The sequence below is a fragment of the Tachypleus tridentatus genome, chromosome 8 (genome assembly GCF_004210375.1).
Source record: "Tachypleus tridentatus isolate NWPU-2018 chromosome 8, ASM421037v1, whole genome shotgun sequence".
Classification (NCBI taxonomy): Eukaryota; Metazoa; Arthropoda; class Merostomata; order Xiphosura; family Limulidae; genus Tachypleus; species Tachypleus tridentatus.
This window is the reverse complement of record NC_134832.1, coordinates 598,932-620,733: the sequence shown is the minus strand read 5'-3', so window position 1 is coordinate 620,733 and position 21,802 is coordinate 598,932. Positions and strand designations below refer to the sequence as shown.

The 21,802-nt window shown below is 36.2% G+C and overlaps 1 protein-coding gene across 5 annotated transcripts in view; it reads left to right on the top strand.

Annotated features, from left to right (window-relative positions):
• The window catches only part of woc (zinc finger protein without children), a 77,162-nt gene that overhangs the window by 49,549 nt on the left and 5,811 nt on the right, over positions 1–21,802 (top strand). For 2 of the 5 annotated variants that reach the window (XM_076517281.1, XM_076517282.1), the window contains exons 13-20: positions 287–521; positions 9,273–9,460; positions 9,917–10,022; positions 10,698–10,856; positions 11,949–12,142; positions 13,524–13,740; positions 19,137–19,262; positions 19,510–19,758. In XM_076517281.1, coding sequence (XP_076373396.1) covers positions 287–521; positions 9,273–9,460; positions 9,917–10,022; positions 10,698–10,856; positions 11,949–12,142; positions 13,524–13,740; positions 19,137–19,262; positions 19,510–19,758 — 1,474 coding nt within the window. Of the gene's footprint in view, positions 1–286; positions 522–9,272; positions 9,461–9,916; positions 10,023–10,697; positions 10,866–11,948; positions 12,143–13,523; positions 13,741–19,136; positions 19,263–19,509; positions 19,759–21,802 lie in introns of all 5 variants that reach the window. The other 3 variants (XM_076517279.1, XM_076517280.1, XM_076517283.1) reach the window with 2 other exon arrangements.

Sequence of the window (21,802 nt, the reverse complement as noted above, 5' to 3'; positions counted from 1 at the left end):
TTATTGTTTTCCAATGAAAACCAGCTGATGACCAGCTGATGTTATTTTTCAGATTTATTCACTTCAATTTCAATGTACAAGGCTATTTTTCATCCATGATCAGGAACTGAGGAAAAGCAGTGTTTGAACGCTGTCTCTTGTTTCATGATTTTTTTTTCTCGTGATTGAATTAGCATTTCTTTCCTATAAATTGTACAGAATAACAATCTTACTAAATGATCAAGTAAGGTAAGATTTTCTTCTTTGCTCTTGAACTTAAGTTTTAAAATTATGCTGTAATATGTAGACTCATACAGCTGCTACAGTGGATTCAGTAAAAACACCACCTATCAAGTCAACTGCAACAGTCACAGTAACAACCACACCCAGCACACCACAACAGCCTCAAGTGATTCGGGAGGTTATAGTGAAGCCAGCTGCCCCCAGACCACTGAAGAACAAGGCCCTTCTGTGTAAACCCTTAATGCAGACGAAAGGTGTATCATGCAAACCTCATCCTTGTCATAAGGACACTCAAACAGGTGAAGGCATATTATGTTTGAACTTGCTTTATTACAGCATGTTTTGTTTGTGCAATTTGTTTGTTTTAGAGCATAGCCACTTTGGGCTATCTGCTGTATCATTTGCAGAGAATCATATCCTAGATTTTAGTTTTACAAGTCAGTAGATATAATGTTGTTCTTATAAACTATTTTTTGAAAAGTTGATATGTAGAAACATTTATTATTGATAATTATTCTTATGAGATAAACTGTGAAGAATCATCAGTAACCCTTTCTCAATGCCTTAGTATTATACACACAAATTCACACATGTTAAGTATTTATACTATAACTTCTGATGCAGTACATGTATCTTCACAAAATGTGGTAGACTTTCAGTAAATATTACAAATTTTTTGTTTACAAAAATTGGATTTTTAAATGAATTTGTTTGTGAAAATATCAACTTTGTTCTGTTACTAGTCCAAGTATGAAGTGATTTTGATTTCATGATATGAATAAAAATTATTCTTTGTCCAAAAAATCTCATATTATTTGTGTAATCTCTAAAACACCCCTTAAATCCATTTCAAAAGTTTGTTTTCAGTAAGACTTTATATTTTGTCTGTTATTTTCTGTACCCTAACTATATGGGACCTCTCAATTTGACAAAACCTATAACCATCATAAAAATTAAGAAATAAATATAAATTGTGTTTTTATTTTTACTAGAATTACAGATTATAACACGATAATACAAATATTTAATCTAAGTAGCTTAAGTCTCTTAATGTTTTATATTTATTTTTTTATTATTTTGGCCTTTCAGTCATTTCTAGCTAACATTACATAGCTTGCATTGATGCAGTGCATGTGCACTCATTAATGTATCCAGTAATATAAAACTGACCTTTCATCTTCACAAAGTGACTCTGTTGTTAGTGGACTAGTATTTTGTAATATATAATCACATTTCAATTATTATACATTATATAGATTATTACTGTTTGGAAATAAGTTATTAAACTTGTGTTTCTTAAAACATAGAACATTAATTGAAGAAGTAAAGTAAATTGTCTTTTTCCAGCTAAACCTTTGAACTCAGTTGTTGCTGGACATAGTTTGCTAAGCCTTTTAAAGTTTAGCACATGAAGGATATGAAACAAAAAAATATTTTTAGATTTTATATACACATTTGAATAACAAAAAATAACATAAATAACTACTGATACTGTAGAGTTACACTAAAATTTATTGAGCTTAGTTATTAAGTTGTATTTAGGTCTAAAAGATGTGACACTTGGAGCATGCTAAAGACACAATCTACCTCCTTAAAATTGTGTTTTGAAAGAATGTGGTAGCTTTTTAACAGGTTAAAATGGTTGAAAAAAAACTTTAGGCAACTTTCTAAGCTGTTGATCGGTTATTCACATGCCATATATTGAAATAAATGTATATATAAAGGACCATTTCCAAAACTGGAAAGAGGTTAAAGGGGTCACTGTTTGATTCAGTACATAAATCATTTCTCAGCAAAATAAAAGGATATGAGATTATTATTTCTATATTCCAGCTTATCTGTATTGGTCCCCTCAGTGTGGATTCCTGTATGTGGTGAGGGGACCTCCCAGAGAAGGTTCTGTTCTTTCAGTTTACCTCCTCTGGGATCTAAACATTCATCCATGTGTTTGCCGTGCGTGGCAACCTGTGAAGGGGAGGAGAGGATCCTGGTGGTTGAGGGGTCCAACCCTAACACACCACTTTGGCCTCGAATTCCTGTAGACGGGCGGCCTTTGGGTGGCCCCCCTTGGGTCAATCGGCTGGTCCACTTGGGCTAGAGTCAACCAAGTACCAGTGTTGGAAGTTCTCAACAGGGTTGTGGACATTGTGTCTGATGCTGGTGTTTGGATATAGTGCTCAAGAAACCCTGGCGTTGCTGCAATGTCCTTGCATGACATTGTGGTGCGTCCCCTCGTAGGGCTCCATGGTGGGTGAGGTCAGTGGGTACCGAAATTTTCTTTTTTTGCTATGGATTCTCCAACAAAAAATTTTAAATAAAATAGTGAAAAAACACTCAGTAGGTAAATGACCACGTCTTGAAGGCTCTGAACAGCAATCTTCAACAACTGTAACACCTGTACCCCATTTTCTTCTATTACATTCTCTTTCAGAAAAACCTTTAGGGCAAATGTCCCCATTTTTTATTCAGAAGGGACTAGAGGGACTTGCTGGCTTTCCAAAGTCAGTAAAGAAGCTTCGATCTGGAGACATACTGGTTGAAACATCCACATCTCAACACAGTGAACTCCTCTTGAATTCAAAGGCAATTGGGGATGTACCTATTGAGGTTACCCCTCATGCAACCTTGAATTCATCACGAGGAGTTATTGTTGAGAGGGATTTGAAGAATGTCCCCGAGTCAGAGATTCTTGCTGGTCTCTCCACTCAAGGAGTTTCTGCAGTGAGGCGCATCTCCACTCGCAAAGATGGAGTTACACTGCCGACAAATATCCTCGTTTTGACATTTACATCACCACGTGCACTTGCCACCATCAAGGCAGGTTATCTAATTTGCAGGGTACGGCTGTACATTCCACATCCTCTCTGATGTTTCCAATGTCAGAGGTTCGGCCACTCTAAGACGTCATGTCATGGTTCCCTGACATGTGCTCGTTGTGGTGGCAAGGACCACGATGCCTATGAGTGTTACACAGACCCACATTGTGTCAACTGCAATGGTTCCCACCCTTCCTACTTTTGTTCTTGCCGAAGATGGTTGGAGAAAAAATAGGTGCAGCATTTGAAAATGACCCATAACATTAGTTATCCTAAGGCTCGGAAATTGCTGTCCGGCACTCCATCTCGGACATATGCTGCTGGACTTTGTTCCACAACTACAGTGGGAGTGCAGACAGATCTCTCTGTACCTCCAAGAGAATCATTTTCAAAACAGATGAAAAGCCTTTTGACCTCCATTGTTAAAAAGGTTGATGAATCGGCTTCTTCACCCATCTTTGTTCCTCCCATACAGTCCAACAAATCTCAAGATCCACATCCTTCGGTTTCGACTACAAGCATTTCTTCTGATACATCTTTTTTCCAACTCCATGATGCAAAACAGTCATTCGTTCCCACACTCAGTCACTGGAATCCCCTTCCAACAACAAAGACCTGTCCAATCAACCCAGGGCAGGATCCATGGAGGTCGATAAACCTCCTCCGAATAAGGACTGTAAGGAAAAAAGACGTGGTCATAAACAGAAGGGTTCTCCAGCCACTTTGATACAATGGAACTGTCGAGGTTTACATTCTAATCTGGATGTTATCAAAACACTGATTGCTTCCTACCATCCTGTATGTCTTTCCTTACAAGAAACATTTCTAAAACCTGCTGATACAATCACCATTCACCAGTTTTCTCTGTACAGAAATGACAGGCTGTGTGATGGACGAGTACATGGAGGGGTGGCAGTATTGGTTGATCAGCATGTGCCCACCCTGTCTTTGTCACTCAACACACCCTTGGAGGCCGTAGCCATCCGTGTTTCCATGGGTCATACCATCACTGTTTGTTCTCTCTACCTGTCCCCTGGAGACACATATGATCAATCAGACCTTGATGCTCTTGTTGAACAGTTGCCTTCTCCCTTTCTAATCCTGGGGGACTTCAGTGGACATCATCCCCTCTGGGGAAGTGCTGTTATTGATAGGAGGGGTCGCTTTGTAGAGCATATGCTCTCTGATCACAATCTTTCTCTTTTCCATATTGGTTCTTCCACTTATTTTCACGCACCTAGTCAGTCCTTTAGTGCTATTGATCTCTCAGTTTGCTCCCCTTCATTATTTTCCCATTTTTCATGAAGGATTGATAATAATCCACTAGGCAGTGATCATTTTCCTATACTTTTGAGAGAGACTGGCCATGGTCAATGCCACCCTACCCGCATGCCCCAGCAGAAAATGGATCAGGCAGACTGGTCCACTTTCACTGCTCTCGCAGAACTTGATTCTGCCATCGTGAATCAGTCATCAATAGACGACTGTGTGGCAGCAGTAACTGACTGTATTATACAAGCAGCTGCTCAGTGTATTCCTAAAACCTCGACATGTTTTCCACGATATCCTCATCCGTGATGGAATCCTGCTTGCCACTTGGCACAGAAGGCTAAAAACGGGCCTGGGATACTTTCCGTAGATATCCCACACTTTCGAACCACATCGCTTTCCAACGGGCCCGTGCACATGCTAGGTGGGTAAGACGTCAAAGCCAGAAGGAATCTTGGATTAAGTTCACAACTAGCATATCTACTACCACCAGTTCCAAGGTCATATGGGACAGGATTCGACAGGTCAGTGGGCACTACAATTCTGTCCGCCTCTCCATCTTACTCTCTGATGGCCAAGAGGTAGCTGATGTCTGGAGCATTGCTGATACTCTAGGTGAAAGCTTTTGCCAGGTATCTAGCACTTCTGCTTGTTCCTCCACCTTCTTGGCCATCAAGACTTGGGCAAAGCGTTCACCTCTTTCCTTTCGTACTGACTGTCTCTTTGACGAAAATTGTCCCTTTACACTAGTGGAACTGAAAATGGCCCTTCATCAGTCTGGCAGTACATCTGTTGGACCTGATGATGTACACTATGACATGCTGCGCTATCTCTTTCCTGCTTCTCTTGATATTCTAATTGTTTTTAACCGGATCTGGCAGGAGAATGTTTTTCCTGATGCCTGGCATCAGGCTATTATCTTACCTTTTTCTAAACCTGGGAAAGATCCCAAGATTCCTTCACACTACCGTCCAATTGCTTTGACGAGCTGTCTCTGTGAGACCTTAGAGAGGATGATTAATGCTTGTCTTGTTTGGTTCCTCAAATCAAACAACCTCCTCTCACCCACCCAGTTTGGGTTCCGACGACAGCACTCCACCACGGACCACCTACTTCGACTTGAAACATCAATCAGAGAAGCCTTTCTCAAACCTCAAATGGCAACATCTTGTTTCAATATTCTTTGACATTCAGAAGGCTTATGAGACAACATGGAGGTATGGCATTTTGCGAGATCTCCATATATATGGGTTACGTGGCCATTTACCCATGTTTATTAAAAAAATTTTAATGGACGGGAGATTCCAAGTTCGTGTGGGTTCAACACTTTCCCGTTCTTTTGTACAGGAACTTGGGGTCCCTCAGGGCTGTGTTTTGAGTGTCACACTTGTCAGTATAAAGATAAGTGCCATCACTGAACAACTCCCTCTCACTGTTGTGAATGGGTTGTATGTCGACGACTTTCACATCTCGTGTCAGTCGTCGAACATGATATATATTGAGCGGCAACTACAAACTGCCCTCAATTGTGTACTGAAGTGGACTATAGCAAACGGTTTTAATTTCTCTCTCTCTAAAACCGTTTGCATGCACTTTTTCCACCAACGTGGTATTCACCCTGATCCTGAACTTTATATTGGTGAAGTTTCGCTGCCATTGGTCCTTGAGACCAAGTTCTTGGGGCTTATCTTTTACTGTAAGCTGACCTTTATACCACACTTAAAGCAGCTATGGGTCAAATGTCCAAGAGCACTGAACATCCTCCGTGTTCTCTCTCCTGCCAGCTGGGGAGCGGATCAATGTTCCATGTTAAAGATATATCATGCTCTTATTCGTTCAAAACTCGACTATGGATCAATGGTCTCTGGCTCTGCCAGACCCTCGGCCTTAAAGATGCTGGACTCCATTCATCATCAAGGACCTCGACTCTGCACTAGGGCTTTCCACACCTTCCCAGTTCAGCGCTTATATGTGGAATCTCAGGAACCTTCTCTGCACCTTTGCTGTTTGCAACTGTCTTTACTGTATTCTTCGAAACTTTGCTCCTTACCAAAGCCTCCCACTTGGGGATGTGTTTTTCTTCCTCAGTGGGCCGTACTTTTTCAAAACAGTTGATCTGCCATTGCTCCTTTTGGCCTTCGCATCCAGGCGTAATTGGATGAATTGGGTCTGTACTTGGAAAACATTGCAGAATCCACTGGTCAGCCCATCCCCTCATGGCTTATTACAGCCCCCAAATGTGACCTTTCTTTAAGTCATCTGAAAAAGGCAGATACTCCCGATTGGAAGTACTCTCTTTTATTTACTGAACATCTTTCAAACAACCTTTCTATTCCAATTTATACGGATGGTTCAAAATCAGGTGACTCTGTGCCATGGTTTGTTGCAGTTTGGTGGTTGCGTGCAGAATCCTCTCTACAGCTTCTGTGTTCACTGCTGGACTGTACGCTATATCTCTTGCCCTGGATGATATTGAAGCTGAGTAGTACTCTGACTGCACTATTTATACTGAATCCCTTAGTTCTCTGCTGGCCTTGGAATCGCTTTACGTTAGTTCACACCCTGTTCTCGCTGATATTCAAAACTGACTGGCCCATTTCTCATTAACATCTACTTCTATCCAGTTTTTCTGGATACCAGGCCACGTTGGTATTCGCGGGAATGCGCATGCAGACATGGCAGCTAAATCTATCTGCTCTGGCACTATCACCACTGTGCCTATTCCGTATATGGACTATGGTCCTGTATTCAAGGCTCAGCTGGCAGTTCACTTGGAGTGAGCAATATGACAACAATCTTTTTCAAATAAAACCCTATATTGGGCTTTGACCATCTAGCTTCCGTAAGGTTAGGAAGGAGGAAGTTGTTCTAACTAGACTACGCATTGGTCACAGTTTTTTAATTCATTGTTTTCTTTTATCTGGAACAGTTGCACCAATGTGTAGTTTGTGTAACACTCAAATCACTGTAAGCCACATTTTACTTTCCTGCCATCGTTACGACTCTCAACGACGGCAATATTTTAAACATATTTTTTCCCAGGGTCAGTCTGTAACATTGGACAGTGTTATTGGTGATGGTGACACTGTCCACCTTGATAATGTTTTTAGTTTTTTAATGGCCATTTATCTTTTTAATCTCATTTAAGTGTTTGATATTTATTCATTACACCTTTTTAATTGTGGTTCCCTTTTAAGAGTCTCAATCTCTCTAGTTCAATTTGATATTGTAAAATTGCCAGAACATTAAATAACTCGACACCAGGACTGGAAAGGCCAACTTCAGGTGACTAACGCTGCTGTTTGAACTACCTGTTAGTTGTCCTGGCGAGTTGCTATTACACTTTTGCTGCATGCCATTTAACACTTTTACTACTTTACCTTTTAGTACTGGCCATAATGACACATAACCCGGAACCAGGACTGGAAAGACCAACTTCAGGTGACTGATGGTGGTTCTTGAACTTACCTGTTAGTCTTCCTGATGGGTTATGATTATATCATACTCTGCTTTCTCTCTTTACATTGTAGACTAGGTGTCAAATTGGTTTTATACTTTTTCTGTTTTTCAATGATGCTTTGTTTTACCTTCATTCCCTTTTATGTATTTTCCTACATTTAATTTATTTTTACCTTTTTACTGGATGTTTGGCACAGATAGCCTAGCTGCTTTGTGCCATAAAACACTAAATCAATCAATCAATCTGTATTGGTAATTAAAGTTCCTGCTTTGTACAAAACTACAGACTTAGTATTTTGACATTGCAAAAATCTAATTATAACCAGTGCTGCATTGACCATACCATGTGAATCACTAAAATTGATATTTGGGTGTGATTCTTTAATACATACTTTTACATTAAGAAATTAACTCGTATATAATACTAAAATGTTTGATACCAAACGTATTGACATAAATTCTTAAAATAGTGTTTTAGTAAAATTTTGAATGCAAGTCAACAAACATCATGACATGGCAAATCTTGTTAAATCTGCATGTGTAAGAGGCAGAATATACTGCACATTTGATCTTTCCTGCTATGTTGATTGTCATGAGAAGGTCAACCAATAATAAGTATTTTCTTTCATTGTTGAGGTCTAATCTGTGGAAAATATTACATGTTTAAATTAGAATAGCATAATTTTTGCCACATGTAGTGACTTTGTTAAAGAAAACAGTGGATTGTATTTCCACAATTTGATGTGCATAAATGACACTTGAATTTAGAAAGGGTGATAGTAGTGACAGTAAAATGTATTGTCTACATCATAAAAGTGTGAGCAATCAGTGATTTTATGTATATGTACTGGATGTGAAATTGTGAAAGTTTTAGTACAAATAAAAATTTGAGATCACTGAATGAATATGTGCAAATATTTGTTTGCATGTGCATTTCTTATTGCATTTTTGGTCTGTTTTATTTCTGATTGCAAGAACCTGGATAAAAGTTGAACAAAACTGCTTGAGTTCTGTTTAGAAAAAAAATGTTTGAACTCTACATTATTATTTAATACTCTTTTTATTAAATTTACTGTCAAAAGTAGTTATAATTAGTTGTTCTTTTGAGACTTGTGTACAGTCATTGATTATCACTTCTAGGTGATGCTTACAATAATTAATTATCACTTCTAAAAGAAGTGATTTGTATAATCATTGATTGTCAGTTCTAGATGTTATGTGTAGAATCATTGGTTATCACTTCTGGGAGATGCAATGTATACAGTTATTGATTACCACTTCTAGGAGGTTACTGTGTACAATCATTGATTGTTACTTCTAGAAGATGTGATGTGTACAATCATTAATTATCAATTTTAGATTTGCCATAGAAGATTGCTTGTCACTAGTTATTTTTTAAGAAATTTTCTCTGTAGATTAATGTATAATTAATATTGTTTTCTGGATATTTTCTTTATAGAATACAATTTATCATTAATAACTGAAGTGTGCATTTTCTATTTGCAGATGAGGAAATATTCACTCCAATGATCATTCCAGTCCCTGTTCCAATTTATGTTCCAGCACCCATGAGAATGTACAGTGAACCCACCCCTGTGCCATTTCCATTTCCAGTTCCGATCCCCGTTCCTATCTTTGTTCCGACTACAAAAGACTCTTCTGATAACATTGTCCAAACTATTAAAGAAATACAGGTAACCTTAAATTTTCTCCTAAATAGTTAAAAACACTTGTTATTTTATGTTTTATAATTTTTCTATTGGTAAAGTACCGTTTTGATTAAAAAAAAAAAAAAAGAGCAAGATTGTAAACCATATGTTGCGTAGTTGTGCTATTGTTTTTAAGAACTTGTAATGCAATAGTTAGTAATAAAAAAAACTATTTCAGCCAGTACTTCCCCACTGTCTTCATCAGGGCTGGGAACAAATATAGAACAAAATAAATAATTTTTTAAAATTATTATTGTATTTCCAAAATGTGTCACAAATTTCTGAAGTAACTAAAATAATTAAAAATGTAGTATACTTTGAAAGATATCTCCAGTAAAGGGGTGTAAATTACTAAACGTTATTAACCTGGAAAAATGGTATATATAAGTGACTTGGACCACTTGTGTTTTTCATCTGTTATTTGCCTTGATTGTTATTCAGGAGAAGATTCCAGAGAATCCTTTTGAAGCTGACTTGTTGATGATGGCTGAGAGTCTGGCTGCAGATGGAGAAGGGAATGACAGAAATGAAAAGAAACTAGACTTGGGTGAGAAAATGTTAAGTATGCATGTAGAGTCTTTAAAAAAAAACACCAAACAGTTGAAAAAATAATAGAATATTATAAGGTTGCTAGTTTTAGAAATCTCACTTAAACTTCTTAACAGTTCTACTTATTGATATCAGAGAAATCAGACTTTTAGAAATTTTTTGCAAAAATCAGTTATTCTGTATGAAAGTTTAAATTATTCTGTATAAATACTTACGTATGTATGTATCTTTTGAAATAGAATTATTTCTTACGCAACCCATGCTTACTCCTCATAAAATGACCATTAATTGGTCTTTATAGAAGCTAAAAGTTTGGTTAAATCTTACTGATGGTAAGTATGGACTCTGATAATTTTGGGAACCTTTACTGGTATACCTGGTCTGTTTACATGAAGTTCGTCATATGAATTTTCGGCTTGGTAAGGCCTTTCATAATTCCTGTAATTCTTCCCATTATTCTTTACCCCAGACATGAGTATCAGTTTGAACTTTAAGTATGCATTGGACAGTGATGGATTGTTTAAAAGGTATTTCAAATAATAACTTTAAATTAGGATTTTCATAACGTTAGGTTTGAGTAGTAACTTTGCATAAGAAAAATATAGATTTCCAGTATGTAGGAGTCTGAATTTCATTGATAAATAGATCTTTTACATGGAAGTTTTACATTCAGGTCTTTTAGAGACAGAGACCAAGAACCCAGACACACTACCCACACTTACATCGTTTGGTGATGAATTCATGCAATCCTTACTGCCAGCAAGCTCTGACTTGACAGAACCAATATTGGACCTTGAAGAGGCCCTTGCTCCTAATTTACCCTTGCAAGAAGGTAATCGAGGTGATAATATTTGTGATTCTTTTCAATGGCATTATATTTTGTTTTATATATGTATGTGGACTAGATGTTGTTCTGTTTGTGTAATTGCAAGTTGAGAGAAAGCAGCATATGTTTTGAGTTCAGTGTATTTAATATAGACTGTAAAAGTGTCTGATTTTAGAGATGGTTGTCCAAGCTCTTGTTTTCTGAGTGCTGGTGTTTTATTTTAATGGAACTTCCTCTGTGTCCATCAGAAACACCCAGAATCTTTCTGTGTGCACTGGACTTGTAGCATTTTCTTACTTTCAGTACCTCAAACAAAGGAATATGTATTTATTCATGTTAACTAGAAATGGATGTTAAAAAAATATCACATTAATATCACATCTGACAGAATTGTCATCATTTACTGCTGATCTCATAGAATGTTGTATTTTTAACTCCAGACACTGTCACATAAACTTGGGCATAATGGTATTTGATGAAAATTATGTGGTAACCTGTTAAATGAATTTATTAAGCTGTACTATTTCTTATTTATTAATCTGTTATTTCAGTCATTAAAAAAGAATTAAACTCCTTTGATGGACTGTTCTTTTTTCTTTCTGCTTTTGACGTGATAACCTTATTTCAAAAAATACAAATCTAAAATTAGAACATTCATCTACTGCCATGCTGTACACTGTAGGTTATGTTCATTTTCCTAAATGAAAATGGGGGGGAAAAAAAAAGAGTGCTTTCACCTTTTTGATGAAGTACTAAATAAGATTGTGAGTTATTTTTGGAAAGTCTGTTCTATTGTAGTGGGTGTTATTAGCCAACACAAAGTTCTACACTATACACCTTGTCTCAGCAGATGCACTTTGCAGAGCTTAGCAAAGAGACTACAAGTTTTCCTTCATACTTTTAAACTACTGAGTTTAAAAAAAATATCTTGTTGGACATGGCAATTTTTAAAGTTGTAAAATCCTGTATGAAAAAAGTCATAGTATATATTAGCCATGTTTTTGTGACCTGCATTTATACACTTAAGTGTTAAAAATTACTACATGATTGCTTGTTCCTATAGAAAATTAATTTCCTTATTTCATTTCCTCTCTCCAGAGCAACTTGTTGATGAAGAAGGGTCAACTCCTACAAGGCAGTTACGCTCTCGTCAGAAGGGCAGTAAAAGATCTGGAGGTGGAAGAAATCGCGGCCGTAGTAAGCGAGCTAAATTAGAGGAGCCCGAATCGGATCTTGCATCAACAGTTGAAAATTCAGAAGCTTCTCTGGCTGATGCAAACTTTTGTTTGAAGGTAATGAGTACCAAAAATAGTAAACAGGACATAGTATGGTCATGTGTGTTTACAAATGGGACAGGACATAGTATAGTCATGTGTGTTTACAAATGGGACAGGACATAGTATAGTCATGTGTGTTTACAAATGGGACAGGACATAGTATAGTCATGTGTGTTTACAAATGTCAATATCAGTCTTAAAAATGTTGGAACATAAGAATTGCATTTCACATATTTTTATTTTTGTAAGTACTTGTTTTTGATTCTCCCATAAGTCTAGAATTGAAAAAATATTTTATAAATGGCTTTTAATTGTAAGTTTCACAGAATGTATGATATATCTCTATACAAGGTGCCCATTAAACCATGTTAAAATATTTATGCAGCAGAACTTAGATTTCCAAAGATTCTTTTGCTGTAATATGACTGTGAGCAAAACTAAATGTTGCTTAAATCTTTCATTGTTGCTTTGAGAGCTCTCATATAATTCTATATGCAGTAATAATTTGTTTTGAACTTTTTTATGCCTGAATTTGTAACTTAAACAGACCAAAGTATCTAAAATGTAGAAAATCACTTTGAGTAGCACTATTTTTTTCACCTTGATTAGTATTTCATGTAGAATTGAGTATAAAGTCCAGTCTTGTGAAGTGGTAAGTTCACTATTGAAAGTAAACACACACACACACACACAACACACACACACACACACACACACACACACACACACACACACACAAGTTAAGTATGCACTTTAGATTTCCATTCTTTTTCATTATGAAGAAATTGTTAATCATTCATAAATAAATTGGGGGAAGAAATATTTTTTTTACATCAAGATCATTTGCAATTGATCAATTTCTAAGTTCTTACTGTGCTTTCCTAGTCTGAACATAAAATAGATTTTTGTAGTTTCATGATATTTTGAAGCTGGCTTTAAGAAGATATTACAGTGGAACTTTATTTCTAATTAATCTCTTGTTATCTTAACATTAACAATATAGTGTGTATGTTTAACAAAAAGAGGCTGAACATTATAATGTAAACTAAAACTTTAAAATATTTAATGGTGTGTTGAGTAAACTGTAATGGCATATTTAGTAAATTATAAGTGATTATTAATTAAAAGCCATTAGGAAATGAAGATGTAGCACAAATGCAAGAAGACTCTGGAATCTGTACATTAAGTTGTTCCAATATTTTACAAACTAAAGTTATTTTCCTTAATTTCATGTATTAGACGATAAAGATTTTGCAGATATGAGAATTAGAGAAGCACATCACATTTAAGTGTTTTAAATTTTAAAAAATCTAATAGATGTGAGAAGTAAAGGTGCTTAATATGATTTTTGTATGTTGGAAATAGAGCTTGCTTTTTTTCTTTTTTTATCACACAGTTCACATTTGGGGTGAAAGCCTGGAAGCACTGGGTGGTCCAAAAGAACTATCAGCTGGAGAAAGGGTCCCAGTCACGAAAACTGAAGCTCTTTAAAACAGACCTGTTGCAGCTTTCACCTGATGAGCTCAACTATTCTCTGTGTCTTTTTGTAAAAGAAGTCCGCAAACCAAATGGAGAAGAATATGCTCCAGATAGTATTTATTATCTTTGTCTAGGTAGTGAATTATCTGAATTTGTTTTTATTATTCCTACTTTCATGTTGTATATGAAATATTGAGGAAAGCTGTTTCACAGAGACCATCAAAGATGTTTAGCAACTTAAACAGATGTTTATGTTACATTCTATTTAGGTACTTATTTTCGTGTTGTGTTCTCTTTAGGTACTTGTATTTATGTTCATGTTATGTTATTCTATTCAGTTACTGTATTTATGCTATGTTATTCTGTTTAGGTACTCATATTCATGTTATATTATTCTCTTTTAGGTACTTGTACTTGTGTTTAATTATCATTCCATTAATTTTGTTTTTCTGAGGCAATGTGTCAAACTATACTGCATGAATCTACTCACAAAGGTGACATATCAAGTTAAATAGTTTACTCATGTTTGACATGATGTTTGTGAGGAGATTGTTATAACAGTTTATTATTATTTAGTACTATTAAATCAGCTGGATTACAACACGTAAGTGATTTGTTGAAACAAGAATTAGATTCCTTAACTTATAGTTTCACATTAATTTTAACTTTCAAAATTATTGGAAGAACAAATAGAGAAACATTAAGTTTGTTTTGTCTATAGTAATTTTTCCATTATTTCTGTTTCAGTTGCAGATTATTTATATAAAAGCTACAGTTTAGATTCCAACTGAATTTTCTTTTAAAAAATCCTGCATCTGTTTTCTGTATATATATAAAGGAGAGGAAGTGGCTAATTGTCAAGTAATCAGTTTAATCCTCTCTTCATGGGTCAGTAGAAATAAGCCTTTTTTTTTTCTTTTACTTCTATGACTAATTTACTGTGTTAAAATTAGTAAAAAAAATACTTGTAATGATTTGTAGATATTTCTAAAGAAAAAATTCCTAGGAAATACTGCATCATAACTAAACTGGGTTAAATTTGCACTCTCTTAGTCCACAAGTTAAAAAAAATGGTGCTTCTGAAACATTCTTACCTTCTCTCACCCCAAGCCATTTCAATTGTGAACTGACTTTTAAGCATTGCTAAAATTTTTCACCAACAGTGCACCATTTTTTATAAAAAAAAAATAAAAATAATTATTTTTGTTCCATTTTAGAACATCTGATCACACTGCTTTTTCTTTCTTAGTGTAGATAGCTCCTTCTGCTATTCAGGAGTAATACTTGCTTTTTTGATTGGCATTCTAGTGTATAGGTGTGTGTTTTAACTTGCTCTCCATGTGACTACAAAATTTTGATTGTGCTTCATAAATATATAACGGATTCAAATTCTTGTGTTTGATTTCCATTGTTTCTACTCATTTGTTTTAGAAATATTTGTTTTCCAAATTGTAATGTGCTCACATGAATTTGTAATTTAATATGGCAGATGATGGAATTCCTTTGACAGTAAACAGTGGTTCTGGCTTGAGTTCCCAGGTCTCAGGGTTGATGACATCTGTTTGTGAAGCATAGGCTTTAGTTTACAGGAAGTTCATGTCTTACATTTGGCTAATGATTTCTTGCTTTCATGTTATGATTGTTTTTAGAGGAAGGATATACCTAATGAGTGGAAATTTCTTTGTGTAGCACTTTCCATCAGTTTCTGTGCCTCTCTGTAATATACTGGATTAGGTACTGTTCTTTTTCCCAGGAGATCTGTTTTTAAGTTTCTCAGTAGGTATTCCTCACTTCATTAAGTATACTCATATTTAATGAATTTATGAGAGTTCTTGTTGGTTAACCTAATTTCTGCACATGATAATTTTGATCTTTCGTATCTTCTCTGCTCAGTATTTGGGTAGTTAGATTTTGTAATTTTTTACCATCTACATTACTTTAGTTTAAATTTGCATGCACACTCAACCTGGATTTTACACTAGCCTTAGTTGAAATTTTATTGGAGCCACCCTTTTACATCATGGAATCCTACCTTTCACTTTGACATGCTTTTTTCCCCAGGGACTCTGGATGACTAAATTTTTATGATGGATGCCTATTTTCGTTTTCCAGTCACTCCAGTGTTGAATGATTTTCTCATGTTTTGTTGAGTGGTACACTCTTTTGTCAGTCATTTTTACTCATTGGGTCTTTAGATTTTTTTTTATTTATTTAATGGATGACTGGCTTCTGCTCGCCTCTTCATATGCCCAGTCAGTCAGTCACATCTGGTTACTTATTTAGGTAGCTGATCATGTAGGGTTTTCAGATTGAGTTAGAGATTTATTATTAATCCACTCAATATCTTATTCTGTTGGGGTTTTTTCTTGCATTCCCATCTTCATTGGGTCCAGCCTTATTCACTTCCACTCAGAGATATTGAGTGGGTAGTGTCAATGGACCTACTTTCTTCTTTTCTCACTGCATAATGGACCTCTCTTGTGTTGAGTCAGGTTGGAGAGGTCTTTACTTGTATACCTACTATTTGATCAAACTCTTCTCTAGAGTCTTTTTTTCCATTTTCTAGACCACTCCTTGTTGTGTCCTGTTCACCATAAATGCCTTTTCAGACATGGTTCACTCTGGTCTGGCCTTCGCTGGAGCAACATCCCCTTTCCTCACCTTTGCCTCAGTTGCTCCTCTGTCAACACCAGTCGAAACAGATCATTACAACATCAACAAATTCCAGCTGTAAACACATCTCTCATCCAGTTTCTTGCATGTTGTTTAGTTTTTCCTTGCCCATACTATTAAACTTCTTTTTATCTGTGTAACCTTGGTTCATTTGTCATGGCTTTTGTCCTTCTGGTTTTCACTAGGTTTTTTTGAACAAGGTTTATCCATGTCAACTTTTGCTAGTTACGGGGATGCCATACCATGTTGAACACGTTCCTTTTCTTCCACTTCAGAAAAGCCTTCTTCCCCACAGTTATTTGTATTCTTTTCATCTTCTCTGACTATCACATCCCTTTGTTCTGCTGGATTAAGATGTAAGTGATGTCTCTCTTGCCCTGTATGGTTTTTCTTTTTAACTTTTGCAATGTTTTCTTTGTACCGTCTTTTCCTTAAGAATCTTTTCCTCCTCCTCCTGCCATTAGTATTTTCCTCATCCTTTATCATTTCTCATATGTTATCTTCTGTCTGGATTGGGCCTTCCTTCCTGAGAATTTGGCTGCTTCGAAAGTATATTTAGCCTTCTATTTATTATCTTCCATTTCCCACCTGTATTTCTGTTGAAATCTAAATCAACTGCTTCCCTTTACATTTCTTGTTCGTGTCTGTTTGTTCCATGGAATTCCTCTGTTTCTTGTGACCTATTTCTTGTTATGATCAGTGGTTGTGCTCATTAGCTCGTACAACTGACATATTCTGAAAGAATTAAATGACGAGTCTGATGTGAAGAAATATTATATAATTATGTACACAGTGACCTTCCATAATAATGTCTTTAGCTGCTTGACTTTACCGTCATTTGGAGATCATATAGGCCAGTATACGAACAACTTCCAATACATTTGTCACATATTATCTTCACAATCTTGCTTTGTCATCCTTGGGCAGTGATCTTCATCTTTCTCCTGTGGTGATTCTATGCTCATTCTTTCATCTTTGACTGGGATTATTTTTTATATTATTTAGTTGATATACATAATATTTCAGGATTGCACCCAGTGGTGGGTGTTACATGGTCATGTATATTTACTAGTTTATTAACAGTAAATTTGTATAATTCTGTAATGCTCACTGTTGAAATGGGGTGTTTTCTGTAAAAGCACCATCTGCTTATTTGGTCATTGTTTCAAATATAAAGTACTCTCACTCATGAGTAAAGCTATGGAGATTTCTGCCCATCCCTACTGATCAATGATTTGTCCATTTGTGTTTCTTTCGGCTTTTTTTAAAATGTAAATACCTATTGTCCTGTCTCTGGTGTGTCATTTCTCTTGGCTTTGTCCTGTCTCTGGTGTGTCATTTCTCTTGGCTTTGTCCTGTCTCTGGTGTGTCATTTCTCTTGGCTTTGTTCAAGATGAACACTATCCTCATCATACACATTACTGAGCATTAGTCAGTAACATAATATTCAAGATCCAAGGCTTTTATTCTGGATTTTTTCACCCAGGTGGGCCACACGTAGCCAAATTATTGTTTCTGATGTTTTTTGCCTTGATGGATCACCTTTGCTTATCTTACAAGTTTATGCAAGGCACTTCCACTGGATGTTTTTGCCTGGGTGGATCACACTTGGCACATTCATATACAAGTCATTATTTTTCAGCCATGCCTGTGTGTAGTTATTTTGTTGTTTTCAGCACTGTTCTGTGACTTACAATCATTATGGTCAGTACTACAGCCTGCTAAACCTGTGGACAGAAGTATGACATGTCTTTTCACAACAAGTTAATTATGAAAACCCTCATGATCCCACTCATGTCTGTAAGTTTTCCTTATTCTTTTTACCTATCCAAGACACTTCCTGTAGATGTTTTTCTCCCGGAGGACTGCACTTCTTGATTTCAATATTATATACAACGTATTTCTGCTAGATGTTTTGGCCAGATGAACCACACTAGACTTTTCATATTTGTTAATGCTGTGCTATTTTGTGTCATAGTTTTACAGCACTCTTCTGCTGATTTGAGGCTGTACATCTCTCTCTCTCTCTTTTTTTTTTTTTTTGAATGCATCGATGCCTCCAATTCAGTTTCATCCTCTTTATGTTCCTGTATTAATTATTAGATAAAGAGCATACCTGTTACAGAAGTAGTGCTGTACCCCACAGGTGAACTTTCTTTATCATATTTTTACACATTTGTTCTTTTGGTTAGGTCTTTTGATGCTTGATTTTATATTGATGCACCATCACTGACCCTTTCACCTTTGCAAGGTGTGATTCTAGCTGTGGGTTAGAGAAACTAAAATCATTTCACAAATTAACATTTTCTTACTTCAAAAGTGTATTTCTGATAGGTACTTATCTCCTTAACCCACTTCCTACCTTTTCTCCCAACTAATATTATGGAGTTTCTGGTTTATGCCTGTCAATGCTTGAAAGTAAGGATTACTCTAGTATAGCTGTGCTAGTATAGATGGTGCAGTACGATTGGTGGAGGGTAGCCACATGATCAATACATTCTCAAATTGTGTGAAACTGATGGGATATAAAAGCCTAACATACTGTTAAAAAAATGTTTCAGAAATGCTTAGAGGGCAGTCCAGGATTGAGATAACTTTGGGTGAATAGCAGTAAATATAAGAAGTAAATTTTCAATGTAAAAACATGGTAACTTTAGAAGGTAAAAAAAAATTGAGCTGATGTTGCATAGTTGCAAAACACCATCTTATAGAGTTGCATAACCTTATTATACCCTAAAATTAAGAAAGAATATTTAAACTCTTTGTTCATTAATATAGTTTAGTCTGTTGTTTGATGTAGTAGCTTCCACTTTAAACAGATGATGCCAATGAATAATTCTGTTAAATGATCTGTTAGGGATCCAGCAGTATCTATTTGAAAACCAGAGAATAGACAACATCTTCACAGATCCTTACTATGAAAAGTTTACAGAATGTCTGAATGAAGTCCTACAGAAATTTGAAGTGACATTGGCTACTGATGGTGAGAGTTAAAATTGTTGTTAGCTTTATTAGAAGGATCAAACTAGTTCTTCCATAAAATTTATAAATAAATAAATAAATGAAAACATTTGGGTACATTATTTTTAATTTTCTATTAAAAAAGTAGTTTTTTTATATTTGGGTCAAGCTTCATAACTTGTGAATGTATACATTAGTTTTATAGAAATAGTTAACGAAGAAGTGAGAAATGATACTTGTGTTCAGTTGTTGGCGTTCTTCTATTTCAGTGACCTATGTTTCTCGGGTGGAAGAAGAAGTACTGTGGGAGTCAAGGCAACTTGGGGCACACTCTCCCCATGTTTTGCTGAATACACTGATGTACTTCAACACTAAGTACTTTCTGTTGACCACGGTTGACGATCACATGCAGTTGTCTTTCAGCCACATTATGAAGCACTGGCGGAAAAACTCCACAACTTCTAGAACTGCTCCTACCATTAAAAATGCATTACTCCGTTACTACCCACCCATGAAAGGTGAGAGAAAACATATAAAATTTTAATTGATAAATTTATAATAATCATTATCTCTGTTTACATGTAATGGGATGTAAGGAGATGTCTGTATTTCATCTTTTAGGTCAAGCTCTACACTTGTCAACAACGTCAAGCACTAACTTCATATTTATTCTCCTTGGTGTGGATTCTTGTACGTGGTGAGGGGACCTTCAAGGTCCTGTTCTTTTGGTTTACCTCCTCTGGGATCTAAACATCCACCCACATGTTTGTTGTGCTTAGCAACCTGTAAAGGAGAGGAGAGGATCCTGGTAGTTGAGGGGTCCAACCCTAGCACACCACTTTGGTCTTGAATTCCTGTAGATGAGTGGCCCTCCTTGAGTCAAGCACTTGGTCCATGTGGGCTAGGGTCAACCAAGTATCAATGTTGGATGTTCTCAACAGGTCTTGTGGATATTATATCTAATGCTAGTGTTTGGGTGTAGTGCTCACAAAACCCTGGCTTTGCTGCAGTGTCCTTGTTTGGCATTGTAATGCATCTCTTAAAGGGCTCGATGGTGGGTGGGGTTAGTGGGTGCCGGAACATTCTTTTTTTTTAATGGATCTTCAAAATAAAAACTTAAATAAAATAGTGAAAAAACAGTCCATAGGTAAACGACCACATCTTGAAGATTCTGAGCAGCAATTTTCAACATCTATAACACCTGTTGTACCTCATTTTCTTATCCTACATTCTCTTTCAGAAAAATCTTAAGGGCAAATGTCTCCCTTTTTCATTCAGAAGGGACTAGAGGGTCTTGCTGGCTCTCCAAAGTCAGTAAAGAAGCTTTGATCTGGTGATGTATTGGTGGAAACATCTGCATCTCAACACAGTGAACTCCTCTTATATTCAAAGGCAATTGGGGATATACCTATTGAGGTTTGACCTCGTGCTACTTTGAATTCATCACGAGGAGTTATTGTTGAGAGGGATTTGAAGAACATCCCTGAGTCAGAGATTCTTATTTGTTTCTCCACCCAAGAAGTTTCTGCAGTGAGGCATATATCCACTTGCAAAGATGGAATTATGATGCTGACCAATGTCCTCATTTTAACATTTACATCACCACATCCATCTGTTACCATCAAGGCAGATTAACGTAATTGCAAGGTATAGCCATATATTCCAAACCCTCTCAGATATTTCCAGTGTCAGCAGTTTGGTCAGTCGAAGACATCATGTTGTGGTTCCTTGATATGTGCTCATTGCAGTGGCAAGAACCATGATGCCTACGAGTGTGAAACAGACCCTTATTGCATCAATTGCAATGGTTTTCACCCTTCCTACTTTCGTTTTTGCCCAAAATGGTTGGAAGAAAAAGAGGTGCAGCATTTGAAAACAACTCATAACATTACTTATCCTGAGGCTTTAAAGTTGCTGTTCATCACTTCATCTCAGATGTATGCTGCTGCACTTCATTCCACAACTACAGTGGGAGTGCAGATGGATCTCTCTGTGCCTTGAAAAGAATCGTTCTCAAAACAAATAAAAAATCTTTTGCCCTCGGTGGTTAAAAAAGTTGATGAATCAACTTAAACACCCATCTCTGTCACTTACATACATTCCAAGAAATCCCAAGATCCACTTCCTTTGGTTCAGGGTACAGGCATTTTGTCGGATACATCTTCTCCTCCCACCCCAAGAAGCAAAATGATCATTCATTCACGTCCTCATTCAGTGCAATCCTCTTCCAACATCAAAGATCTGCTTTATATAGTAATTTGAGAAAATGAGTTAAAACATATCAATAACAATGCAGTTTTTTTGTTTTTTTAATAAGACATTCAAAATTTGTCCTGTTCAAATTTAGGAAATGGGTGTTTAAAAAACATTTATCCTATAATTCAGAGTAACCTTTTCACAATTTTGCTAATGAAACTTGTATTATTGAATTAACTGTTTGTATGAAATGTGAACAATAATGATTATACTCTCAAACATTTGTCGTGATTTCAGATATATTGCATACAACCTTTTTTTTTAATACATTTCTTATTCAAACTCAGCTTTGTTCGATGGATTGGT